The 27,522-nt window shown below is 46.4% G+C and overlaps 2 protein-coding genes across 16 annotated transcripts in view; one reads left to right on the forward strand and one right to left on the reverse strand.

The window, feature by feature from the left end:
• The window catches only part of LOC129490683 (putative STAG3-like protein 4), a 104,270-nt gene that overhangs the window by 37,618 nt on the left and 39,130 nt on the right, over positions 1 to 27,522 (forward strand). The window lies entirely within an intron of this gene.
• Positions 1 to 27,522, reverse strand: part of LOC129489781 (huntingtin-interacting protein 1-like) — an 87,733-nt gene that overhangs the window by 30,354 nt on the left and 29,857 nt on the right. For 13 of the 15 annotated variants that reach the window (XM_063646343.1, XM_063646349.1, XM_063646348.1 and 10 more), the window contains 4 exons: positions 6,425 to 6,482; positions 1,655 to 1,730; positions 1,402 to 1,542; positions 539 to 636 (listed from right to left, as the gene is read on the reverse strand). In XM_063646343.1, coding sequence (XP_063502413.1) covers positions 539 to 636; positions 1,402 to 1,542; positions 1,655 to 1,730; positions 6,425 to 6,482 — 373 coding nt within the window. Of the gene's footprint in view, positions 1 to 538; positions 637 to 1,401; positions 1,543 to 1,654; positions 1,731 to 2,383; positions 2,478 to 6,424; positions 6,483 to 7,134; positions 11,372 to 27,522 lie in introns of those variants that run through there. The other 2 variants (XM_063646352.1, XM_063646353.1) reach the window with 2 other exon arrangements.

Genomic DNA, 27,522 nt, shown 5'->3' on the forward strand with positions numbered 1-27,522 from the left:
CTCTAAATGTTACCAGATACTAATCTAATACTCCTAAGTCCATGGTTATTGATTTTGTTCTGAGATTAAAGGGGCCAATATTTGAGGGTCAAGACATTCCTTTTTTGTGTGTTTTTGGTTTTGTTTCAGAGACAGTCTGGCTTTGTCGCCCAGGCTGAAGTGTAGTGGCACGATCATAGCTCACTGCAGCCTTGATATCCCAGGCTCAAGTGATCTTCCCAGTTCAATCTCCTGAGTAACTGGGACTACAGGTGTGTACCACCTGCCCAGCTAATTGTTTTACTTTTATTTAATAAAGATGGGATCTTGCTATGTTGCCCAAGCTTGGTCTTAAACTCCTGGCCTTAAAAAATCCTCCTGCCTCATCCTCCCCAAATGTTGGGATTACAGGCATGAGCCATTGCCCCCGACCCTTCAAGATGTTCTTTATCTAAGAAGCCCCAGTATCATTAAGAATTCCTCTTTGGTTAGTGTTTTGAGGCAGACCATGGCTTAACTTAGCTCCTGAACCATCTGCTTGAACCCAGCTTGGACTCACTTCTCATCCTTGTTAACGCCGTTTTGACTGTTGAAATTGAAGGGATCACTGCTGAATGAGCTGCCAAAGATGTCATCAAACTTGTTGTCAAATAAATTCTGTGGTTGACCAAAAAGGAGTGAGAATAAGTCAGAGAGCCAGAGAATTCTGTGTGTGGGTCAGTTGAATGGTATGGGAGAATGCCCCTTTCTCAATTTGGTTCAGATCCATTTAATTTTTTTTATTTTTTTGAGACAGGTTCTTGCTCTACTGCCCAGGCTAGAGTACAGTGGTGCAATCATAGCTCACTGCAGCCTCCAACTCCTGGCTCAAGTGATCCTCCTGGTTCAGCCTCCTGAGTAGCTGGAAGTATAGGTGTGTGCCACCATGCCTGGATAATTTTTTTATTTTAATTTTATTTATTTATATTTTTAGGGCCTGGTTCTTGTTCTCTTGCCTAGGCTGGAGTGCAGTGGCGTGATAACAGCTCACCATAGCCTTGGCTGCCCATGCTCAAGTGATCCTCCCAACTCAGCTTCCCACATAGCTGGGACCACAGGTGTGTGCCACCACATTTGGCTAATTTTGTAAAGATGGGGTCTTACTATGTTGCCCGGGCTGGTCTTGAACCAGCCTCAAGCAGTCATCCCACCTTAGCCTTGCAAACTGTTGGGATTATAGCTGTGAGCCACTGCACCCAGCCAGACCCGTTTATGATCCTTCTGGGAGCCACAGAGCAGGATGCTCAGCCTAGGTTGGTGCTAGGTGAAGAGAAGGCTGAACCTGGTTAGAATCAATGGGCTTTGGCCAGGGTTTCCCCGAGCCTCTCCCCTGTACTTGCAGGCAAGAGGAAAGGCCATGTTTCTCTCCCAAGTGATCCACACCTGCTGAGAGGCATCCATGTCCATGAGGTCATCCTTCTCTAGGACTGGCTCGCTGTCGGGGGATGAGGCCTCTGCAGGGATCACCACCACGGGGCTGATATGTTCTGACAGGGCTGAGGCTCGCAAGAAGTTGGGTGGGTTCTGAAGATGGAGATACATCCTCAAACAGTGCTTGCTTGCCAGGCCCCGCCGGCCTTTAAGAGGGTACTTGGGGCCTCTGCAGTGCCGAAGGTGTGTGGTCGGGTACGCTGACCTCGGGCAGCTGGGGGATCTGGATGAGCCGCTTGAAGTACTGCAGGTTGCTGGAGCGGTAGAACAGATCTTTCAACCTAGGGATGGAGAAGGACCTGAGGGGTGCTGGGTGTCTTCATCAGCCCCATGTAGGGGACAGAGCAGCCACCTGGCCTTCCTGCCCCCTCCCCAGCCCAAAGGCACAGGCTGTCAAGGAGATAAACTCCATGGCGCTGGGATTCAATTATGATGCTACAGAGGAGGATTATTTAAAGCTGGTCCTCAGTGACCTGGTGGTGAGGAAACAGTAATTCATGCTACAAATCCTTTGGAAGAGTAGATAATCAAAAAGCTAATTTCTTCATTGCTGTAGAGTATATGTTGTTATTTTGCAGATTTAACTTCCGAGGAGTGTTTGGTTTAGAGTAACATTAAAAGAAATGGACTTTCTCTGAGGATAAGCCAACTAACCATAGGAAAAGGGAAGGGGATTTTACTACAAAAGTAGCTCTTTTCTTTTTCTTTCATTACTTCTCTTTGTTTTTAGACTATTTGTTCTCTCCACAATTAAGACTATAAGTTCCTGGGAAGTGGGGACTGAGCTCTGCTGAGCTGTTTCCCATAATGCCAGGGACAGGGGAGCCGTTCAATAAACACTTGGAGAATTACAATGGTTTGGTACTATGTCCTAATCTTGGGTGGATATGCACATGAAGAAAGCAACATTTTGGCCGGGCGCGGTGGCTCAAACCTGTAATCCCAGCACTTTGGGAGGCCGAGGCGGGCGGATCACGAGGTCAGGAGATCGAGACCATCCTGGCTAACACGGTGAAACCCCGTCTCTACTAAAAATACAAAAAAAAAATTAGCCGGGCGTGTTGGCGGGCGCCTGTGGTCCTAGCTACTCAGGAGGCTGAGGCAGGAGAATGGCGTGAACCCGGGAGGCAGAGCTTGCAGTGAGCCAAGATTGCGCCACTGCACTCCAGCCTGGGGGACAGAGCAAGACTCCGTCTCAAAAAAAAAAAAAAAAAAAAAAAAAAAAAAAAAAAAAAAAAAGAAAGCAACATTTTTTTTTTTCTCTCTCTCTCTCTTTTTATAGAGGCAGGGTCTTGCTCTGTCACCCAGGCTAGTGTGCAGTGGTGCAATCAGAGATCACTGCAGCCTCGAATTCCTGGGCTCAAACAGTCTTCTGCCTCAGCCTCCTGAGTAGCTAGAACTACAGGGATGCACCACCATGCCTGGCTAATTTTTAATTTTTTGGTAGAAACAGGTTCTTGCTGTGTTGCCCAGGCTGGTCTCAAACTCCTGGCTTCAAGCAATCCTACTGCCTTGGCCTCCCAAAGTGCTGGGATTACAGGCGTGAGCCACTGTGCCCAGCCTGCAACAATGAGCTTTCTCCAGCTTAGTCCAATAAACGAAACCCCCAGGGTCTCGTTAAAGCCTGTCAGATCCCAAGACCTAGGCCTGTCTCTGTCTCTGTGACATCACTGCTGCTTCCCCTGAATTCAAGGACAGTGAGGTCTCAGACAGCAGCCATGTCTGTGTGGAACAGCAAAGCAGCTACTCAGGGGAGATGTTTTTATAAGCTAGAAGCAAATGAAAGGAAATGAAATCACCTGAGCACACGTCCCCATCTTGCTGGTTTGGAGCCAACAGTAATATGTTCAACTGCTTTCACAAGCTACCGGAATTTGACATTCCAGGAAATCAGCCTCAGGGCCTGTCTCCTTGGACTAAGGAAGCCATTTATCATAGCATATGTACTTGGCTTCTCAAATGGAACAGGGGTACCAAGAGGTGGGTACAACCACGCACTTGTCCTTCGCTTGCTCCTGGGGAACCAGGCAGAGAAGCTGAAACTTGGCATTTGGGAGCCATGGTCAAGGGTGAGGAAATTAACAGGAAAAACAAGAGAGCGCACTTTTACAGAGCTAAGCCAGGAGGCCCTTCTCAGCCCCCTCTGTCCTCCCAACTCTCACTCTATTATCCTTCCCTTTTGCCTGGTTTCCCCTCCCCTCCCCTCCTTTCCTTCTTTTTTTTTTGGATGGAGTCTTTCTCTGTTGTCCAAGCTGTAATGCAGTGGCATGATCTCAGCTCACTGCAACCTCTGCCACCTGAGTTCAAGCAATTCTCCTGCCTCAGCCTCCTGAGTAGCTGGGATTACAGGGCTAATTTTTGTATTTATAGTAGAGACAGGGTTTCACCATGTTGGCCAGGCTGCTCTCAAACTCCTGACCTCAAGTGATCCACTTGCCTCAGCCTCCCAAAGTGCTGGGATTACAGGGTGAGCCACTGTGCCCAGCCTAAATAAAGTTTTTTTTTTTTTTTGAGATGGAATCTCATTCTGATGCCCAGGCTGGAGTGCAGTGACATGATCTTGGCTCACTGCAACTTCCACCTCCAGGTTCAAGCGATTCTTCTGCCTCAGCCTCCTGAGTAGCTGGGATTACCAGTGTGTGCCACCATGCCCTGCTAATTTTTTAGTAGAGACGGGGTTTCACCATGTTGACCAGGCTGGTCTTGAACTCCTGACCTCAAGTGATCTGCCCACCTCGGCCTCCCAAAGTGCTGGTATTACAGACATGAGCCCCTGCACCTGGCTGGTGTTAGAAACTTTTATTGAGGCGGCAGTGCACAGCCAGCAGTGAAGGTCCTGTTCCTTGCAGAGAAGGGCTACCCCATAAGCAGTGAGCCCAGAATAGCAGCTATTACATTTATACCCACTTTTAATTATATGTAAATTAATGGGCAGATTATGCAGAAATTTCTAGAAAAAAAGTGGTAAATTCTGGATTGTCAGGTTATTGCCATGGAAAGGGGCACTAACTTCTGGATGTTGCCATAGCAGTGGTAAACTGTCACTGCACACTGGTGGGTGTGTCTTATGCAGAGGTGCTTCCACCCCTTCCCTGTTTTACTTGTCCTTAATTTGGTCTGATGCCCAAGCCCTGCCTCCAGAGTCCAGTCTTCCATCCCACCTCAGAAGCAGGTCATATTTGTAGGGTATCAACCAAACCTGCTAGTGGATTAGACATGGGGGATGAGGAAAATGGTGACTTCCAGATCTCTGGCCTAAATGGATGATGGCAGTATTTGCTGAGACAGAAAAGAATAGGGAGGGGCTGGGCACAGTGACTCACGCCTGTAATCCCATCACTTTGGGAGGCAGATCACTTGAGGTCAGGACTTCAAGACCAGCCTGGCCAACATGGTGAAACCACGTCTCTACTAAAAATACAAAAATTAGCCGGGCATGGTGGTGGGTGCCTATAATCCCAGCTACTGAAGAGGCTGAGGCAGGAAAATCACTGGAGATGGGGAGGCTGAGGTTGCAGTGAGCCGAGATCGCACCACTGCACTCAAGCCTGGGTGACAGAGCAAGACTCTGTCTCAGAAACAAAAACAAAAACAAACAAACAAAAACAAAATAGAGAGAGAAAGGTTTTTTTTTTTTGGGAAAACCTAAAGTACAGTTTGAGATTTAAGTATGCTATACAGATGTCAAATTGGGGACAAGAGGCTGGCATTCAGAAGTAAGGTCTGGCTAGAGATACATATTTAGGGGTTATCAGTCTATAAATGCTATAAGACAGAACTTAGGGAGAGGGAAAAGAGAAGAGGATGAAGTCTGGGGCATAAGCAGGCAACTAACGAATGGATGAAATCTCTTTCTTCTATATGCTTCTATGGGATTTATTAGAGAACCAATAGTTACCCTAGCTATAGGTAGATTTGACTCTGTCTGAGCTATTTTCACTTTATCACCTTAGAATGAAGATAACCTCAGGTCGGGTGCGGTGGCTCACACCTGTAATCCCAGGACTTTGGGAAGCTGAGGCGGGCAGATCACAAGGTCAAGAGATCAAGACCATCCTGGCCAACATGGTGAAACCCCGTCTCTACTAAAAATACAAAAATTAGCTCAGCGTGGTGGTGCGTGCCTGTAGTCTCAGCTACTCAAAAGGTTGAGGCAAGAGAATCACTTGAACCCAGGAGGCAGAGGCTGCAGTGAGCCGAGATCGTGCCATTGCACTCCAGCCTGGAGACAGAGCGAGACTCTGTCTCAAAAAAAAAAAAAAGGGCCAGGCGCGGTGGCTCACGCTTGAAATCCCAGCACTTTGGGAGGCCGAGGCGGGCGGATCACGAGGTCAGGAGATCGAGACCATGGTGAAACCCCGTCTCTACTAAAAATATAAAAAATTAGCCGGGCGTGGTGGCGGGCGCCTGTAGTCCCAGCTACTCGGAGAGGCTGAGGCAGGAGAATGGCGTGAACCCGGGAGGCAGAGCTTGCAGTGAGCCGAGATAGCGCCACTGCACTCCAGCCTGGGCGACAGAGCGAGACTCCGTCTCAAAAAAAAAAAAAAAAAAAAGAATGAAGATAACCTCACCCCCCCAAGTATTTAAAAAAAATTTTTTTTAGAGACAGGGTCTCACTTTGTCACCTAGACTGAAGTGCAGTGGCACAATCACAGCTCATTGCAGCCTCGAACTCCTAGGTTCAGGCCATCCTCCTGCCTCAGCCTCTCAAGTAGCTGGGATCACAGGTGCATACCACCGTGCCCACTAATTTGTTTCACTTTTTTTTTTCTGTAGAGATGGGGGTCTGTCTATGTTGCCCAGCCTGGTGTCGAACTCCCGGCCTTAAGCGATCCTCCTGCCCCCGCCTCCCACAGTGTTGGGGTTACAGGCATGAAGCACTGTGTCCAGCCACCTCTCACAGTGCTCTTGTGTGGCTTAATGATTTTATAGTGCTCTTGGATTCACCTCCATTCCTGTTACTTGAACCACTTACTTTGTAAACTGCTCCATGAAGCGGTCCCGGTGGCCTTGCAGGGTGTCGGCTGGGAGGCCTGGAAGAAATTGGAAAGAGTGTGAGAGGGGAGGGGGACCAGAGGGCAGGGAAGCCACAGCGGGGCTCTCGAGGGGGAGGGACCCAGCTACCCTGGGGCATGTGTCCAGCACTGCCAGGGGCCACGACTGGCCTAGAGCTGTCCCGAGGTCTGGTAACCAAGGGAGCCCAGCAGGAACCAGCAAGAGTGTGGAGACGCTTATCCTCCAAACCCTTCCACTTCAATTAGTTCCTGAAGGACAAGCCATGGGAGACCGAGGGGGGCGGATCACGAGGTCAGGAGATGGAGACCACGGTGAAACCCCGTCTCTACTAAAAATACAAAAAAAAAAAAAAAAAAATTAGCCGGGCGTGGCGGCGGGCACCTGTAGTCCCAGCTACTCGGAGAGGCTGAGGCAGGAGAATGGCGTGAACCCGGGAGGCGGAGCTCGCAGTGAGCCGAGATTGCGCCACTGCACTCCAGCCTGGGCGACAGAGCGAGACTCCCTCTCAAAAAAAAAAAAAAAAAAAAAAAAAAAGAAAATGCTGCCTGCCTTCAACGCCTGTTTCTGACTCTTGCGGTTTCCTGCATGGCTCCCAGAGTGACACCCATCCGGAGGCGATCCCGTGGAAGGATCGCGTCCAAAGTAAAAGGGCCCCAGACCTATGCTTACATAATTCCTAATCTGTGATCTTTTCTAGGGGCTGAACTCCCCTCCAGCACAGCCTGTTACCAGGTGCTTTTCACAAACGCCACTGGCGGCTGAGTCCCCCCCCACTCCATTTCTACAAGTTGATAACGTGGGACGATTACCTACCAAATTTCACATCATGGCCCAGATATCGGGTGGATTTTGAGGCTCTGTGATCGATCTATACCTGTGCTAAAGTTATCGGTCTGAGAAAGTAGATTAGTGGTTGCCTAGGGCTAGGGAGTGGGTTTGGGGGTGGGGAATAGAAAGTGACTGCTTATAGTTACAGGCTTTCTCCTAGTAGCATAAACATAGTTTAAAATTAGACTGTGTTGGCGGTTGCACCACCCTATGAATTGTATAGTATGTAAATTATATCTTAATAAAGCTGTTTAAAAAGTCTGGTAGTCTGCCAATACACTTTGGTGTAGTTAAGTTTCTTCAGACATTCATTCATTGATTTATTAATTCCATTGTTTATGTACATTAAAGAGATTAAGGGGGAAAATAGAGGATCTCTGATCTTTATAAGCTCTGTTTAGTAAGGAAGATGTGTAAGTAAAAGACTGCAATTCAATGTTATCAGTGTGATAACGGGAACAAAAAAAAAGGAGGAGGCCAGGCGCAGTGGCTCATGCCTGTAATCCCAGCACTTCGGAAGGCCAAGGCAGGCGGATCACCTGAGGTCAGGAGTTCAAGACAGGCCTGACCAATATGGTGAAACCCCGTCTCTACGAAAAATACAAAAATTAGCTGGGCATGGTGGCGCGTGCCTGTAGTCCCAGCTGCTCGGGAGGCTGAGACAGAAGAATTGCTTGAGTCCGGGAGGTGGAGGTTGGCAGTGAGCCGAGATCATGCCACTGCACTCCAGCCTGGGCGACAGAGCGAGTCCATCTCAAAAAAAAAAAAAAAAAAAAGTTATGATAAAGGGGAAGGAAGGCAGGGAAGTGCTCCTGGAGCTGAGAGGTCTGGCAGGTTCAAGGCAGATGAAGGAGCACTGTGCAGAAGTCCAGAGATGGAATTGTTCAGTATCGCTGGAGATTAGGGTGTTTGGAGGATAGAAAAGTTGGAAAGGTATAATTGCCTCTGGGGCAACTCAGAGAGATGAGAAGAAGGTGCAGTTTGGGTTCCAGATCCTCCCTAACCCAGTGCCAAAGTAATTCTTCTACTTAATATACTGTGATTTCACATAAGACTTAATTTGAAAAAAAAAAGGGGGGGTGGCGGAGGGTGGGCTGTGTTGCTTAAGAAAAAAATCTCAGTATCAGTAGACTAGTGGGACAAAAGCCAAGCTGCCCTGGGTTGAACAGTGACTGGAAGGTGAAGAAATGGAGGCAGTGACTGCAGACTCCCTACTCAAGAAACTTGGGTAATAGGGGAAGAAGAAACATAGTATCTAGGTCGGTAGGGGCTCTTTAAATTATTGTATATGGCTGGAGTTAACTGGAGGAGCTACATATAAAAGCCATCAGGGCACAGATGTCCTGAAACCAAGCAAGATTATTGAGAATTAATGAAAATAGAGAGGTCCATAGCCTGAGTCCTCTGGGCACTCCTGTGTTTAGAGGTTAAGAGATGAATACACAAAGGGCACAAATCATTTAGGAAAATATAGATAAATCTGACTACATTAAAAGTTAGTACTTCTGGGCCAGGCATGATGGCTTACACATAATCTAGCACATTTGGAGGGGAGGCTGGCGGATTGCTTTGAGATCAGGAGTTCGAGACCAGCCTAGGCAACGTGGTAAAACCCAGTCTCTACTAAAAAAAATAAAAAACACAAAAATTTGCCTGGCCTATAGTACTAACTACTCAGGAGGCTGAGGCTAGAGAATCGCTTGAACCCAGAAGGCAGAGGTTGCAGTGAGCCGAGATCACACCACTGCACTCCAGCCTGGGCAACAGAGTGGGACTCATCACACACACACAAAAAGTTAACACTTCTGTATAGGAAAAGACAAGATATGCATCTAAAAAAAAGCCAAGACTGGGAAAAACAACGTAATACACATAACCAAAAGAGGATTCATAAGTAGAATTTATAAAGAACTCCAAAGAATCAATAACAAAAAGATGACCCAATTTTTAAAAGGGACAATTGATATAAAAAAGCTATTGAATGGGAAACACAAATACCTAATAATATATACATATGTGCATATATGTACATACACATATACATTTAACCTCACTAGTAATCTAGGAAAGACTAACAATATTTTGCACTCATTTACACACTAGAAAAATTAATTTAACAAGATCAAGTCTTGGCATAGATGTGGAACAAACAGAACTCATGCCGTTGTGGATATATGAAACAGTACAATTTGGAAAGCAATTTGGCAATATCTAGTAAAAAATAAGGGTGAAGAAGTATGTATCCTATAAACCCGCAATCCCATTCTGGGTAGATAGTCACTGAAGCATTATTTGTATTACAGACAATTTGAACACACTTCATGGGTAATGTCTATCAACACAAGGATGGGCAAACTGGTATAATTCATATAATAAAATACTATAAAGCAGCTGAAAATTAATCCTTCCAGCTGTAGGTTAGTCCTCCCACCATAAACAACTGTAGACATGGACAAAATGTATTGATTAATAAATTTGTTAAAAAAAAATCTGGCAGTCTGCTGATCCAGACTTTGGTTTAACACATGCTGTTGTGGATATATAAAACAGTACAACTTGGCAACTACTTTCAGGCAGAGGACAACAGGAAGCAAAAGACCGATCCCTAAGTGAAAGGAAACTTGTGGGATGAGCCCCAGAGTCACCTAGTTCCTCTACCTGGGGATCATTTCCCAACTGCAGTGCAGAGAGCTGGAGTCTGACCACAGTAGGGAGATCCCACTGGGCTGAGGAGACAGAGATGAGGAGGCAGAGATCAGGCTGAGACAGCTGAAATGGCAGAGAAATGGGGCAGAAAAAAGAAAGGAGGGCACTATGTAAAGAGGGAGTTCTAGAAATCTATGCATGACACAAACCCATGGCTGAAGGCTGGAGTGAAGGGTAATTTCATGTGTCAACTTGAAGGGACCACAGGGTGCACAGATACTTGGTTGAACATTTATTTATGGGCGTATCTATAAAGGCATTTCTGGATGAGATAGTCTTTTATTTATTTATTTACTGATTTTTATATTTTGAGATGGCGTGTTGCTCTTGTCGCCCAGGTTGGAGTGTAGTGGCGCGATCTCAGCTCACTGCAACCTCTGCCTCCCAGGTTCAAGCGATTCTCCTGCCTCAGCCTCAGTGGAGTAGCTAGGATTATAGGCACCCACCACCACACCCAGCTACATTTTTGTATTTTTAGTAGAGACTGGGTTTCACCATGTTGGCCAGGCTGGTCTCAAACTGCTGACCTCAGGTGATCTACCTGCCTCAGCCTCTCAAAGTACTGGGATTACAGGCATGAGCCACTGTGCCCAGCCTCTTTATTTTTTTTGTAGAGATGGGGGTCGCCACAAGTCAGACGGGAAAAACTCACAATTTATAGGGCTCTGCGTGGAGTACTCAAGCATCTCAGGAATGGGAAAGAATCCGTCTTAGACTGAGCATTGCTCTGGACCCACCTAATGAACCATCAAAACGAGACCTGAAAGGATCCAACTTTCCAGTGATCTTAAATACACCCCAAAACAAAGCTCAAGAAAATGTATATAGGAATAAAAAATTGGCTGGGTGCAGTGGCTCACACCTGTAATCCCAGCACTTTGGGAGGACGAGGTGGGCGGATCATGAGGTCAGGAGATCGAGACCATCCTGGCTAACACGGTGAAACCCCCATCTCTATTAAAAATACAAAAAATTAGCGGGGCACGGTGGCGGGCGCCTGTAGTCCCAGCTACTCAGGAGGCCGAGGCAGGAGAATGGCGTGAACCTGGGAGGCGGAGCTTGCAGTGAGCCGAGATGGCACCACTGCACTCCAGCCTGGGCAACAGAGCGAGACTGTCTCAAAAAAAAAAAAAAAAAAAAAATGACCATTACTCAACAAGGTAAAATTTCCAATGTCTGGCATCCTGGCATCCTATTACTAGGCATATAAATAAGCAAGAAAACACAGCCCATAATAACAACCAATCAATCCTTATTTTGATCCAAACTAACCCCAAACTGACACATATTAAAATGAACAGAGAAAGACATTAACATTAATTTTAACTATATCCCATATGTTTACCAAGTTGAGACATGGAAAAATATTAGAAGAAATAATGGCCATTTTCCAAACATAATGAAAAATATAAACCCACAGACCTGAAGCTCAACGTCAAGTACAAGAAACACAAAGAAAACTGTAACAAGTCACATAATCAAATTGCTCAAAACTGATGATATACATCAAATCCTGAAGGCAGCTGGGAAAACAGGACATGTTATTTACACAGGAACAAAGATAAGAATGATACCAAATTTCTTGCCAGAAATAGTGCAAGTGAGAAGACAGCAGTGCAACTTGATCTTTAAAGTGCTGAAGGAAAAAACTGCAAACCTAGAATTTTATACCTGATGAAAATATATTTTAAGAAAGTTGGCCGGGCGCGGTGGCTCACGCTTGTAATCCCAGCACTTTGGGAGGCCGAGGCGGGCGGATCACGAGGTCAGGAGATCGAGACTACGGTGAAACCCCGTCTCTACTAAAAATACAAAAAATTAGCCGGGCGTGGTGGCGGGCGCCTGTAGTCCCAGCTACTTGGAGAGGCTGAGGCAGGAGAACGGCGTGAACCCGGGAGGCGGAGTTTGCAGTGAGCCGAGATCGCGCCACTGCACTCCAGCCTGGGCGACAGAGCGAGACTCCGTCTCAAAAAAAAAAAAAAAAAAGAAAGTTAAATAAACATATTTTCAGACACATAAAAGCTGGGAGACACTTTGAGAGGCTGAGGTGGGCGGATCGCTTGAGCCCTGGAGTTCAAGACCAGCCTGGGCAACATAGTGAGACCCTGTCTGTAAAAAAAAAAAATACAAAAATTAGGCCGGGCGCGGTGGCTCACGCCTGTAATCCCAGCACTTTGGGAGGCTGAGGTGGGAGGATCACGAGGTCAGGAGATCGAGACCATCCTGGCTAACACAGTGAAACCCCGTCTCTACTAAAAATACAAAAAAATTAGCCGGGCGTGGTGGCGGGTGCCTGTAGTCCCAGCTGCTTGGGAGGCTGAGGCAGGAGAATCGTGTGAACCCGGGAGGTGGAGCTTGCAGTGAGCCGAGATGGTGCCACTGCACTCCAGCCTGGGTGACAGAGCTAGACTCTATCCCAAACAAATAAATAAAAAGCTGAAAGAATTCATCACCAATAAGCACTATAAGAAATGTTAAGGATGTCCTTCAGGCAGAAGAAAAATACCAAATGGAAATCTGGATCTACACAAAGGAATGAAAGGCATTGAAAATGGTGACTACATATATTTATATGTGCCTGTTTTTCCTTATTATTTAAATCTCTTTAAAATATAATTGAGGACTGATATCAGCAAAAGGGCAGAGTAGACAGCTCCAAGCTCCCATCACCCAACAGAAACAGAAAAAAAAAAAAAAAGGCCAGGCGTGGTCTTACACCTATAATCCCAGCACTTTGGGAGGCTGAGGCAGGTGGATCACCTGAGGTCAGGAGTTTGAGACCAGACTGACCAACATGGTGAAACCCCATCTCTACTAAAAATACAAAATTAGCCAAGTGTGGTGGCACATGCCTGTAATCCCAGCTACTCGGGAGGCTGAGGCAAGAGAATTGCTTGAAACCGGGGAGGCGGAGGTTGCAGTGAGCCAAGATGGCGCCATTGCACTCCACCCTGGGCAACAAGAGCAAAACTCCATCTTAAAAAAAAAAAAGTTGGGCCGGGCGCGGTGGCTCAAGCCTGTAATCCCAGCACTTTGGGAGGCCGAGGCGGGTGGATCACGAGGTCAGGAGATCGAGACCATCCTAGCTAACACGGTGAAACCCCGTCTCTACTAAAAAATACAAAAAAATTAGCCGGGCGTGCTGGCGGGCACCTGTGGTCCCAGCTACTCGGGAGGCTGAGGCAGGAGAATGGCGTGAACCCAGGAGGTGGAGGTTGCGGTGAGCCGAGATCGTGCCACCGCACTCCAGCCTGGGGGATAGAGAAAGACTCCGTCTCAAAAAAAAAAAAAAAAAAAAAAAAAAGTTATTATTAGAAACAACTCTGAAAAACAGCCAAAGCCTTACAACAACCAAATGAATGCTGAATCAAGAAAAAGGCAACTTAAAAAGGAAAGGTAGAAAACCTCTGTGGCAATGTTTTTTAAGAGACAGGATCTTGCTCTGTTGCCCAGGCTGGAGTGCAGTGGCGTGATCATGGCTCACTCTACCCTTGAACTCCTGGGCTCAAGTGATTCTCTCACCTCAGCCTTCCAAGCAGCTGGGACTGTAGGCGTGAGCCACCGCACCTGGCTTCTACAGGAGTCTTGAAGACAGAAGGCTGCATTCCCAGTGTGGGGCCTCTTGGCATTCCACAGGGACAGGGCAGACCCTACCTTCAAATTACTGGTAAATCTGCTATCACACATCTGAGAGTTACTGAGGGAATGATGTAGATGCCTGTCTATTTGCTGAAGTTAGAACTCACTGAGGCTGGAAAAGTAGTGAGCATTGCTCAAAAACATTGCAAGGCAAACAATCTACACAGGACTGGGGCAAAACCTGACAGTTGAGACTCACAACACTCCACTGTTTTCTCTCTTTTTTTTTTTTGAGACTGAGTCTCACTCTGTCGCCCAGGCTGGAGTGCAGTGGTGAGATCTCAGCTCACTGCAACATCTGCCTCCCAGGTTCAAGGGATTCTCCTGCCTCAGTCCCCCAAGTAGCTGGGACTACAGGGACCCACCACCATGCCTGGCTAATTTTTGTATTTTTAGTAGAGATGGGTTTTCACCATGTTGGCCAGGATGGTCTCGAACTCTTGACCTCAAGTGATCCGCCCACCTTGGCCTCCCAAAGTGCTGGGATTACAGGTGTGAGCCACCGCGCCCGGCCTCCACTTTTTTTTTTTTTAACATGGCCATTCTTGCATTGCTACAACAGTCTACTGTTATGCACTTGATTGTGCTCCCCAAATGCATATGTTGAACCCTTAACCCACATGACCTACCTGGAGATAGGGCCTTTAAAGAGGTAGTTAAGGCTAAATGAGGTCAGAAGGGTGGGACCCTAAGCCAGTATGACTGGTGTTCTTTTTTTGGGGGGGGGATGGAGTCTTGCTCTGTCACCCAGGCTGGAGTGCAGTGGCACAATCTCGGCTCACTGCAAGCTCTGCCTCCCGGGTTCACGCCATTCTCCTGCCTCAGCCTCCTGAGTAGCTGAGACTACAGGCACCCACCGCCACGCCTGGCCATGCCCGGCTAATTTTTTTGTATTTTTTAATAGAGAAGGGGTTTCACCGTGTTAGCCAGGATGGTCTCGATCTCCTGACCTCGTGATCTGCCCACCCTCGGCCTCCCAAAGTGCTGGGATTACAGGTGTGAGCCACCACGCCCGGGAATAGTAGGGGAAAGAGCTGAGTTCCATTCTCTGGTGTCCTTAAAGAACAGGAAGAAATGCCAGGGATGGCTGGGCATGGTGGCTCATGCCTGTAATCCCAGCACTTTGGGAGGCTGAGGTGGGCAGATCACCTAAAGTTAGGAGTTCAAGACCAGCCTGACCAACATGGCAAACCCTGTCTCTACTAAAAATAAAAATATTAGCCAGGTGTGGTGGCAGGTGCCTGTAATCCCAGCTACTAGGGAAGCTGAGGCTTGAGAATTGCTTGAACCTGGGAGGTAGAGGTTGCAGTGAGCCGAGATCGTGCCACTGCACTCTAGCCTGGAGACAGAGCGAGACTCCATCTCAAAAAAACACAAAAGAAACAAGCAGAAATGCCAGAGACATGCAGAGAAAAGGTCACATGAGGACATAGCAAGAAGGCAGCTATCTGCAAGCCAATGAGAGAAGACTCTGGAGAAGTCAGCCCTGCTGGCATCTTGATCTTTGACTTCTGGCCTCTAGAACTGTGAGAAAATAACTTCCAGCTGTTGAAGCCACATGGTCTGTGGCATTTTGTTATGGTAGCCCTAGCAAACTAATAGAGACTTCCTAAATCAGAGAAGAAAAACTGGGGAGAATTCCTCTGGGAAAGCAGGAAAGCTGGGGAGGATTCCTCTGGGAAAGCAGGAAAGCTGGGGAGGATTCCTCTGGGAAAGCAGGGCAGTCACAAGCACTGAGATGTTTCAGGGGCTTTGCCCAGGGCAGGATGCTTGCTCACAAACACCTGACAAAGACCCTAAGTTTTCACCTTGGCCTGATTACGAGGGTCAGTGCAGGCCTAGCTAAGTGCTGAAGTAAAGCTGTGGTGCAAAGGCATGCTTCAAAGACTGGGAGAGGTGTTTTCTTCCATTTTTAGCTCCTAGTATTCAAGGAAATCTCTATCAAAATGTGAGTTGAACACAAGCTAAAAGAATCAGAGACTTCAGCGACCACATATGAAAATGATAAATCTTTGCAAAAATAGTTTGGAAGTCACTAAACGTATGTACTACTACAGCCTTCAATGATTAAAAACACACTCACTCACAAACACATAGCAAACACAATGAGAAGTCATCTAAATGCCAGAGTTACTACCTTGCAATATTTTTTTTTTTTTTTTTTTTTGAGACGGAGTCTCGCTCTGTGGCCCAGGCTGGAGTGCAGTGGCGCAATCTTGGCTCACTGCAAGCTCCGCCTCCCGGGTTCACGCCATTCTCCTGCCTCAGCCTCTCCGAGTAGCTGGGACTACAGGCGCTCACCACGACGCCCGGCTAATTTTTTGTATTTTTAGTAGAGACGGGGTTTCACCGTGGTCTTGATCTCCTGACCTCGTGATTCGCCCGCCTCGGCCTCCCAAAGTGCTGGGATTACAAGCTTGAGCCACCGCGCCCGGCCACTACCTTGCAATATTCAAATGTCCATGTTTCAATGACAATCACAAATCATGCAAAGACAAGGGAACGTATTCAAAGTAACAAAATAAGTTGATGGAAATCAGCCCTTAGGAAGCCCAGATATTGGACTTAGCAGACAAAGACTTTTTAAAAACTCTCATAAATCGTGAAGGACCTCTTCAAGGAGAACTACAAACCACTGCTCAAGGAAATAAGAGAGTACACAAACAAATGGAAACACATTCCATGCTCATGGATAGGAAGAATCAATATTGTGAAAATGGCTATACTACCCAAAATAATTCAATGCTATTCCCAACAAGCTACTGACTGTCTTTGCAGAATTAGAAAAAACTACTTTAAATTTCATATGGAACCAAAATCGAGCCCATATAGCCAAGACAATACTAAGCAAAAAGAACAAAGATGGAGGCATCACGCTACCTGACTTCAAACTACACTACAAGGCTACTGTAACCCAAACAGCATGGTACTGGTACAAAACCAATATATAGCAATGGAACAGAACAGAGACCTCAGAAATAACACCACACATCTACAACCATCTGATCTTCGACAAACCTGACAAAAACAAGCAATAGGGAAAGGATTCTCTATTTAATGGTGCTAGGAAGACTGGCTAGCCATATACAGAAAACTGAAATTGGACCCCTTCCTTGTACCTTATAAAAAATTAACTCAAGATGGATTAAAGACTTAAATGTAAAATCCAAAACCATAAAAATCCTAGAAGAAAATCTAGGCAATACCATTCAGGACATAGGCATGGGCAAAGACTTCATGACTAAAACACCAAAAGCAATTGCAACAAAAGCCAAAATTGACAAATGAGATCTAATTAAACTAAAGAGCTTCTGCATAGCAAAAGAAACTAGCATCAGAGTGAACAGGCAGCCTACAGAACGAGAGAAAATTTTTGCAATCTACCCATCTGACAAAGGTCAGATCCAGAATCTTGCAGATTTTTGTAGATCCAGAAACTACAAGGAACTTAAACAAATTTACAAGAAAAAAACAAATATCCCCATCAAAAAGTGGGCAAAGGGCCAGGCATGGTGGCTCATGTCTGTAATCCCGGCACTTTGGGAGGCCAAGGCGGGTGGATCACCTGAGCTCAGGAGTTCGAGACTAAAAATACAAAAATTACTAAATTACTCTACTAAAAATACGAAAATTAGCCTGGCATGGTGGTGGGCACCTATAATCCCAGCTACTTGGGAGGCTGAGGCAGAAGAATCTCTTGAACCCAGGAGGCGGAGGTTATAGTGAGCTGAGATCGCGCCACTGCACTCCAGCCTGGGTGACAGAGTGAGACTCTGTCTCAACAAACAAACAAAAAGCCTGGGTGCAGTGGCTCACACCTGTAATCCCAGTGCTTTGGGAGGCCAAGGCAGGCGGATCACCTCAGGTCAGGAGTTCAAGACCAGCCTGGCCAACACAGGGAAATCCCGTCTCTACTAAAAATACAAAAAATTTAGCCGGGTGTAGTAGTGCACACCTGTAATCCCAGCTACTAGGGAGGATGAGGCAGAAGAACTGCTTGAACCTGGGAGGTGGGAGGCGGAGGAGGAGCCGAGATCGTGCCACCGTACTCCAGCCTAGGCTAGTGAGACTCGTCTCAAAAACAAAAAGCAGTGCATGTTGGCTAGTTTGTTAATCAATATTAGTTAGTTATTAGCTCCGAATAGATGCCAGGTAATATGGTAGGCACTGATGACATACTCATGACAGAGCTGGTCCCAATGCTAGAATGATCTTTGTTCCTGAGATCCAGGTTGCTGCTGCCACTAGAGGGCAGCCGAAGCTCATCTGCAATGGCAAGTAATGGTTAACCCCAACAACCTAACACTGCGAGGGAAGAACTATCCTGAAGGGCAAAGTACCAAGCTACCCAAAGTTTGTATTGATTCTCTCAAGATTGTTGCTAACAAAATGGTAAAATGGGTCAAGTTTGTGTTTGGAACCCCTAGCCTCTAATTTCTTCACCCTCTTCCCTGCAGAGGTGGAGTGAACAATACAGGTACCACCTGTAAGTAAAAAAATGTGGCAGAAACAGTCAGTTGCATCTCTCACCAATAGGTGGGTCAGGGTGGGGAGGGAGAGGAGATTCCTGGAGAGGAACGGATCAAGCTGGGAAGCATAGAACTGCAGGCCAGAGACAACTCTGGAAGCAGAAACAGGTGTGTGCTTCCCGGCGCATAGACACCAACTGTGTGACACCCACACGAAAAAGAAAAACACACACCTTCTACTCATAAACTCACTATTGACGATGCACCTACTACTACCACCTGCTTTGTGCAACACAGGAAACACCAATAAACACTGAAGACAGTGTCAGGCCAGGCACGGTGGCTCACGCCTGTGCTCCCAGCACTTTGGGAGGCTGAGGTGGGAGGATTGCTTGAGGCCAGTTCAAAACCATCCTCAGCAATACAGTGAGACCCTATCTCTACAGCGAGACCCTATCTCTACAAAAAGTTAAAAAAAAAAAAAAAAAAGACACAGGCCAGGTGTGGTGGCTCACGCCTATAATCCCAGCACTTTGAAAGGCCAAGGCAGGCGGATCACCTGAGGTCCAGAGCTCGAGACCAGCCTAACCAACATGGAGAAACCCCATCTCTACTAAAAATACAAAATTAGCCGGGTGTGGTGGCGCATGCCTGTAATCCCAGCTACTCAGGAGGCTGAGGCAGGAGAATCGCTTGAACTTGGGAGGCGAGATCGCGCCATTGCACTCCAGCCTGGGCAAGAAGAGCAAAACTCGGACTCAAAACAAACAAACAAACAAACAAAAAAACAAAAAAGACACAGTCTCATTCCTTAATGAGTATAAAGAAGTAAAGTCTTAATGGGTACAGCACACCAACATGGCACATGTATATATATGTAACAAATCTGCACATTGTGCACATGTACCCTAGAACTTAAAGTATTTAAAAAAAAAAAAGAAGTAAAGTCTGTTTCAGTTACTAATTGCACAAGAAACCAATCCAAAACATAGTGGCAAAAAACAATCATTAACATCAGGGACTCTGTGATTCCAACAGGCCTGGCTTGTCTCTGGTCCAGGACATGTGGGGCCTCAGCTGGGAAGATGTGGAGCTTAAGTGTGATCAACGGGAGGGGGCTGGAATCATTCAGAGGCATCTTCATTCACAAAACCAGGAGCTGATACTGGCTGTCAGCCAGGACTTCAACTGATCTGTGGGCTGGAACCTGTCCATGTGGCCCCTCCTTGCAGTCTCCCCATCTGGGCTGGTTTGGGCTTCATCACAGTCCAGCAGCTTACTTCTAAGGGCAAGCATTCCACGACAACACAGCAGAAGGGCATGGCATTTTTACAGTGCAGCCTGGCAATCTCATAGTGACGCTTCTGTCCTGCTTTATTTATTGGTCAGGGCAATCACAAAGATGTGCATAGGCTCAAGGAAAAGAGACATACCCTGACCATGTGATGGAAGAAGTGACAAGGTCATGTTATGAGAGGAGCGTGTGGGATGGGAGATAGGGCTGTGGCCACCTGCAGAAAATAGCATCTGCCACAGGCTATCATGGAAGCGCAGGATGAGGATTTAGCCTAGCTGAGGGGTCAGTCGGCAAAGGCCTCTGGGAGGAAGTGAGATCTTCGGCTGAGGATGTGAGGGGCTAAAAGGAAGAGTTTCAGGGAGAGGAATCAATGAGACTGGAGTCCAGAGAGCCTGGTGAGTTGAGTTGAATGGTTTGCTTCAGTATGATGACAATACAGAGGGCAAGGAGACTGGTGCAGGAGGACAGGGAAGGTGCCATGTGCTCTGGGTCGTGCCTTCTGTGCCAGACTCCCTTAGAAGAGGAGCAGCCTCCAGTCAGCGGTGTCCCAGGAACACAGAGGCTGGAGAGGACAATGGCAGCCAATCCCTGCTCCCAACCTGGTGTCAGTAGGGAAAAGCTGCATGGTCTAGATCCACCCTGCTCCCTGGCCCCAGTATAGAAGATCAAATTCAATCTGCCCAATCTTACCCAGATAAAGTAAGGGAAGACTGGAAAAAAGAACTAATCCATGGCTCCATCTGCCCATGACTATTCTCTGCTGATGCCAGAGGCAGCTGTGGATAAACAGACGGCACATGGCATGTCCTGACGCAGTGGAGGTGGGGAGACGCCACAACTCCACAGGAAAAGAGTAAAGTTGCTGCCACCTGGGCATCTGCTATTCTCTGCTCTTCTGCCCATCCTCAATTCAAACCATGATGGAGCTGATTTTCCCCCATTTTATACCTTAGATTGAATGTGTCTCAAGCTGCTGGTCTTGTCTCCAGAGTCACATCCAAGAGGTTTGTCTTTCAAATAAATGCTGTGTATCAGTGTGCCGTGTATATAATTAATGCATGATATCAGACTAAATTACAGATAAGACAAGAGATGAAATTGGAGTTAAGGAGGGACCCGATGATGAAGAGCTTTGTAAATCAGGGAGAGTCTGGCTCATGTGCTTCTCCAGACACAATTTCAACACGGCTGTAGGCATGTACCACTGACGACGCGGACACTGAATTACCCACCATGCTGGTCTGTGGCTCTCAAGTTTTGCTCATTCTGCTTCTGCGGGAAATGCCTTGACTCACCTTGGGAAAACCTACTTAGATCTTTTTTTGAAACGGAGTCTCTCTCTGTCGCCAGGCTGGAGTACAGTGGTGTGATCTCGGCTCACTGCAACCTCTCCCTCCTGGGTTCAAGCGATTCCCCTGCCTCAGTCTCCCAAGTAGCTGGGACTACAGCCATGCCCGGCTAATTTTGTGTGTGTTAGTGGAGGTGGGGTTTCACCATGTTTGCCAGGATGGTCTCGATCTCCTGACTTCATGATCCGCCCACTTTGGCCTCCCAAAGTGCTGGCATTACAGGTGTGAGCCACTGCGCCCGGCTGGAAAACCCACTTATCTTTTAAGATTCAGCCCAACTGTCACCACCTCTGGGAACCTGTCCTCAGCCCCAAACATATGGCCACCCTCCCTTTGGGGTCCCCTCTCTCCTGTGTATATTTTCATTGCATTCCTATCAGTTTACAGCACTGTGCTGCGTGTCTATTTCTCCCACTCTGGCCTGTGGGCTCTTTGAAGACATGGGCTGTATCTCGCCTATCTTTTGATCCCTCACATAGGATATGGTGCATGGCGAGCACTCACTAAATGTGTGCAGAGTACCGCGTGAAGAAAAACTTCATCCAGGCCAGGCGCGGTGGCTCATGCCTGTACTCCCAGCACTTTGGGAGGCCAAAGAGGGAGGACTGCTTGAGCCCAGGAGTTCAAGACTAGCCTGGGCAACATAGCAGAGATCTCGTCTGTACTAAAACAACAACAACAACAAGTAGCTGGGTGTAGTGGTGTGAACCTGTAGTCCCACCTACTCAGGAGGCTGAGGCAGGAGGATCCCTGGAACCCAGGAAGTCAATGCTGCAGTGAGCTATGATCGCTTCACTGCATTCCAGCCTGGGTGACAGAGTGCAACCCTGTCTCTTAAAAAAAAAAAGAAAGTTCATTTATAAATAGAGGTGAACAGGAATCTGACTCTCGTACTTTGGTGGGAGTTCGGGTTATCTTTTACCTGAGGCTGAGGCTTATGCCAAAACTGAGGGCTATAACAACCAGCACCGTGTACCGAGTGCTGCTTCTGTGCCACAGGCTCTCCTACATGCTTGACACGCATTCATCTATTTCATCCTCCCAATAATCCTACTCCGTGTCCAGCAAGGAGTGAAAAGGCTGAGGCGAGTCACATGGATAAGAGGGCCCCAGTGAACAGATGAAATGAGGAGGAAGATCTGGAGAGGTCGCATGAGCCAGAGTGCAAAGGCACAGTGGCTGCAGTGCGGGCTCTTTAGCAAGGTGCTTTGGGCTGGAGATAGGGTTAGGTTTTTACTGCCTGTTGCGAGATGGGACATGAGACACAATCAACATGCAAATGGGTAGGATGTTTCATCACATGGAAGCAAAATGTATTGCCGCTAAAATGAGAAGTAACACCCTAAAAGTTATCAAGACAACAATTTTCAATGCCAAATGTTGTTTCCAGTTCCACAGGAGATGGAGTAAGCACACCCATTATATTTCTCTTCTAATTACAACTAAAATCCCTGTTCAAAATACATGAAGCAGCTGGGCACGGTGGCTCACGCCTGTAATCCCAGCACTCTGGCAGGCCAAGGCAGGCCGATCACCTGAGGTCAGGAGTTTAAGACCAGCCTGGCCAAAATGGTGAAATCCGATCTCTACTGATAATACAAAATGAGCTGGGCATGGTGGCGGGCGCCTGTAATCCCAGCTACTTGGGAAGCTGAGGCAGGAGAACTACTTGAACTCAGGAGGTAGAGACTGCAGTGAGCTAAGATCGCACCATTGCACTCCAGCCTGGGCAACAGAACCAGACCATCTCAATTAAAAATAAATAAATACATGAAGCAACGATCCAATCAATCAAACAAACAAACAAATTCTGGAAAGGTGGAGAAGGGCTGACCCAGTGGTGAGTTCCCAGGGTGGTTTGATGGTTTGTTCTTTGGCCTCCTATACACCCTGTCTTATCAGTTGGAGCAGAGTCTACAACCAGGAAAGCCCAATGCCCCCTTCAGCCCCCGCCCCCCGCAAAAGGAGCCTCATCTTTCGAGCCAAATGACAGGGAGGAGGGCGGCCCTGCAGGACAGTGCCTTTTTTTTTTTTTTTTTTTTTTTTTTTATGTAAGTAGATGTTTGCTTTTATTTTATTTTTTATTTTTTTTTTTATTATACTTTAGGGTTTTAGGGTACATGTGCACAATGTGCAGGTTTGTTACATACGTATCCATGTGCCATGTTGATTTCCTGCACCCATTAACTCGTCATTTAGCATTAGGTGTATCTCCTAATGCTGTCCCTCCCCCCTCCCCCCACCCCACAACAGTCCCCGGAGCGTGATGTTCCCCTTCCTGTGTCCATGAGCTCTACAATGAACTCAAACAAATTTACAAGAAAAAAACAACCCCATCAAAAAGTGGGCAGAGGACATGAACAGACACTTCTCAAAAGAAGACATTTATGCAGCCAAAAAACACATGAAGAAATGCTCCTCATCACTGGCCATCAGAGAAATGCAAATCAAAACCACAGTGAGATACCATCTCACACCAGTTAGAATGGCCTTCATTAAAAAATCAGGAAACAACAGGTGCTGGAGAGGATGTGGAGAAATAGGAACACTTTTACACTGTTGGTGGGACTGTAAACTAGTTCAACCATTGTGGAAGTCAGTGTGGCAATTCCTCAGGGATCTAGAACTAGAAATACCATTTGACCCAGCCATCCCATTACTGGGTATATACCCAAAGGACTATAAATCATGCTGTTATAAAGACACATGCACACGTATGTTTATTGCGGCACTATTCACAATAGCAAAGAGTTGGAACCAACCCAAATGTCCAACAACGATAGACTGGATTAAGAAAATGTGGCACATATACACCATGGAATACTATGCAGCCATAAAAAATGATGAGTTCGTGTCCTTTGTAGGGACATGGATGAAACTGGAAAACATCATTCTCAGTAAACTATCGCAAGGACAAAAAAACCAAACACCGCATGTTCTCACTCATAGGTGGGAATTGGACAGTGCCCTTTTGACTACACACAGCCTACTCTAGGAAAACAGCCTGAAAAAGCTGCACCTTCCCCTGCCCCAGATACTGTAGAGACTGTGGAACAAAGACCTGTTGACCCTCCCCACCTTGGGCCAACACAAGCAGAGGTGGCATCTCTCCCCTCTCCACCAAGCACTGGAAAGACTGTGTGGAAGGGCCCTGTTGACTATCCACAACCTGCACAAAATTGAATCACAGTAACAGGTGACACCCCATCCTCTCTCAAAGACAGTAAGGAGCTAGAGGAAAGGATTCTTCAACCCATTTCCCGTTCCCCGTCCCACCCGCCGCAGAATATTCCTCTCTAATCCTAATATAATGTCGTATACATTTCTGTTACATTCGGATTAAAGACAAGTTCTGTTTAATAATAACTCCAAGAACAGTTTTTATATATACATATATATATTTTCTTTTAGAACAGGAGTTAAAGTTTATTAAAAAGCTTTAAAGCAGTAAAGAAAGGAAGGAAGGGAAGTACACTTGGAAGAAGGCCAAACCCAGTTTTCATATTTATTTTCGCATTGAAAATCAGTCAGATTTACTTCAGCCTCAAAAGTGTGTTTATGTAAAATTAAATGAGCGCTAGCAGCAAGCTGCGCTTTTTTTTTTTCCTAAATGGGAAACGGGTTAAGTATGTGCAGAAGTCCTGACCATGCCCTCCAAGTGCCCATGTGTGAAAACAACCAGGATCAACACAGCAAAAGCTTTGAGAGCTCAACGGCAATGTGGAATACTGTGAGGTTTCAAACTGGCTTCCAGGGCTGGGTGCGGTGGCTCATGCCTGTAATCCCAACACTGTGGGACGCCGAGATGGGAGGAACACTTGAGCCCAGGAGTTCAAGATCAGCCTGGGCAACAGGGTGAGATCTTGTCTCTACTAAATATAAAAAATTAGCTGGGTGTGGTAGTGTGTACCTCTGGTCCCAGCTACTCAGGAGGCTGAGAAGGAGGTGTGACTGAGTCTGGGAGGTTATAGCTGCAGTGAGCTATGACTGGGCCACTGCACTCCAGCCAGGGCAACAGAGCAAGACACTGTCTCCAAACAACAAAAACAAAAACAAATTGGCCTCTGGGTTGCACACAGGTGTGGGAGGCCAGAAGAGCTCTGCAAAAACTTAGGAAACTAAATTGATCTTAGAACCAGAGCCCTGCTGGCCACAGAAAGTGCATCCCGAATCTAAACAGGTTGAGTGCCTGCTAATATAGAATATTTAAACAGGAACTACAGCCTCATAACGTAACACTCAAAGTGTCCAGGATAAAATTAAAACTTTTTCCTCATACTAAGAACCAGAAAAATCTGAACCCAGAAAAATTACTACTCATACTAAAAACCAGAAAAAATCTGAATGAGGAAAGACAATCAACAGATGGTAACACTAAGATGACAAAGATGTTGGAATTATTGCATAAGGATTTTAGATGAGCTATCTTATAAATGGCCCAAGAAGTAATTATGAACACTCTCGAAACACACTGAAAAATATAAAGTCTCATTGAAGATATACAGAAGAACTACATTGTAATTTCAGAACTAGAAATTACAATAACTAAGTAAAAAACTCAATGGGTGAACTCAATAGCAGAATGGAGATACAACAGAGAAAAAAATTCGTGACCTTGATGATAGAGCAGCAGAAATGATCCAATCTGTATCGTGACAATCTTGCCGTAATAAAAAAATTACGTAGAAATAATCCTATTTGATCAACAGAGAGAAAACAAATAGAAAAAAAAAAAATGAACAATGAGACAACAGCAAAAGCACTAACATTCATGTCACTGAATTCCCAGAAGGAGAGGAAAAAGAGTGCAGTGCCCAAAAAACATCTGAAGAGGCCAGGCGCAGTGGCTCACACCTGTAATCCCAGCACTTTGGGAAGCTGAGGCAGGAGGATCACTTGAGGTCAGGAGCTCAAGGCCAGCCTGGCCAACATGGTGAAACCCTATCTCTACTAAAAATATAAAAATTAGCCAGGCATGGTGGTGCATGCCTGCAATCCCAGCTACTCAGGAGGCTGAGGCAGGAGAATCACTTGAACCAGGGAGGCAGAGGTTGCAGTAACCTGAGATCACACCAGTGCACTCCCGCCTGGGCGACAGAGTGAGACTCTGTCTCAAAAAAAAAAAGAAATGAAGAAAGGCCGGGTGCGGTGGCTCACCCTTGTAATCCCAGCACTTTGGGAGGCCGAGGCGGGCAGATCACGAGGTCAGGAGATCGAGACCACGGTGAAACCCCGTCTCTACTAAAAATACAAAAAAATTAGCCGGGCGCGGTAGCGGGCGCCTGTAGTCCCAGCTACTCGGAGAGGCTGAGGCAGGAGAATTGCTTGAACTCGGGAGGCGGAGCTTGCAGTGAGCTGAGATTGCGCCACTGCACTCCAGCCTGGGCCACAGAGCGAGACTCCGTCTCAAAAAAAAAAAAAAAAAAAGAAATGAAGAAAAATCCAGAAAGATTGTTTTCAGAAGGAAAAGTATAAAAATTAAATTAAAAAAAAGAAATTTAAAAAAGCAATAAGAGGGTAAATATTTGGATGAATATAATCTCGAGTTTAAAAATTATATTTGGTAGGCAAAAGCAAAATCATAACATTATCTCACGTGGCTCTAAATGTATGTAGAGGTGATATTCAAGACAACGATACCATAAAGAAGGGCAGAGGGGCCTAGAAAGCGGTAGAGCTTCTATATTCTACTTGAACTGGTAAAAGGTTGATACTAGCCAATGATCATAAGTATGTATAATATAATCTCTACAGCCACCTATAAAATCCTATACAAAAATATATACTAAATGGCAAACTGAATTGATTTAGCATGGCATATGAAGTTAAATGGCATACTAAGAAATGTCCAAGTACCCCATAAAAAGGCAAGAAAAGGGAAACAGGTATAAAAAAACCCAGAGGGAACAAGTTAGAAAATAGATAATAAAAACCCGTCCAAAATTAAATATGAATCTTCTAAACATAGCAATCAAAAAGACACGTCGTTGGAATCTGTTTTTTTAAAAATGACTCATGGCCAAGTGTAGTAGCTTATGCCTGTAATCCCAGCACGTTAGGGGGCTGAGGCAGGGGGAATCACTTAAGCTCAGGAGTTTGAGACCAGCCTGGGCATGACAGCGAGACCCCATCTCTACAAAAAGAAAAAAAAAAAAAAGATTAGCTAGGCATGGTGGCACATACCTATAGTCCCAGCTACTCGGGAGGCTGAGGTGAGAGAATCACTCAAGCCCAGGAGGTCAAGGCTGCAGTGAACCGTGACTGCACCACTGCACTCCAGCCAACAGAGTAAGACTCTGTCTCAATAAATAAATAAATAAATATCAATAGTCACATAAGATGGCAGAGTAGGAAACTGTAGTCTAGAGGTCAGTCCCTTCACTGAAGCAACCACTGAGCTAGAAAGAGTGATTGGAATCAGCTCTTCTGGAACTCTGAAACATGACCAGAAACTCCTAACAACCAGAGACATACTTAAACAATGAAGGGAGAGGCTGCTGATCTTCACGAGTGAGTGGCATGTGCCAACCAGCCAACACTCCCCCATTCCTGAGCCTGAGTTCCCGAAGCAGCTGGCTGATGCCAGGGCGAGCAGCAGAACTCTGTCCTCCAAAACCGTGGGTTCTGCACTTTGGTGGGTCCGATGGGTCTCTGAGGACCAGCACGGATGCTTGCCTTGGTTTATTTGGCCCTCTCAGCAATAGTGGCTTCCCCAGGGACATCCTTCAGAAGAGTTTATTAAAGAGACAAAATCCTCCTCTGCCCCACT

This window comes from Symphalangus syndactylus, chromosome 9, assembly GCF_028878055.3.
Source record: "Symphalangus syndactylus isolate Jambi chromosome 9, NHGRI_mSymSyn1-v2.1_pri, whole genome shotgun sequence".
Taxonomy (NCBI): domain Eukaryota; kingdom Metazoa; phylum Chordata; class Mammalia; order Primates; family Hylobatidae; genus Symphalangus; species Symphalangus syndactylus.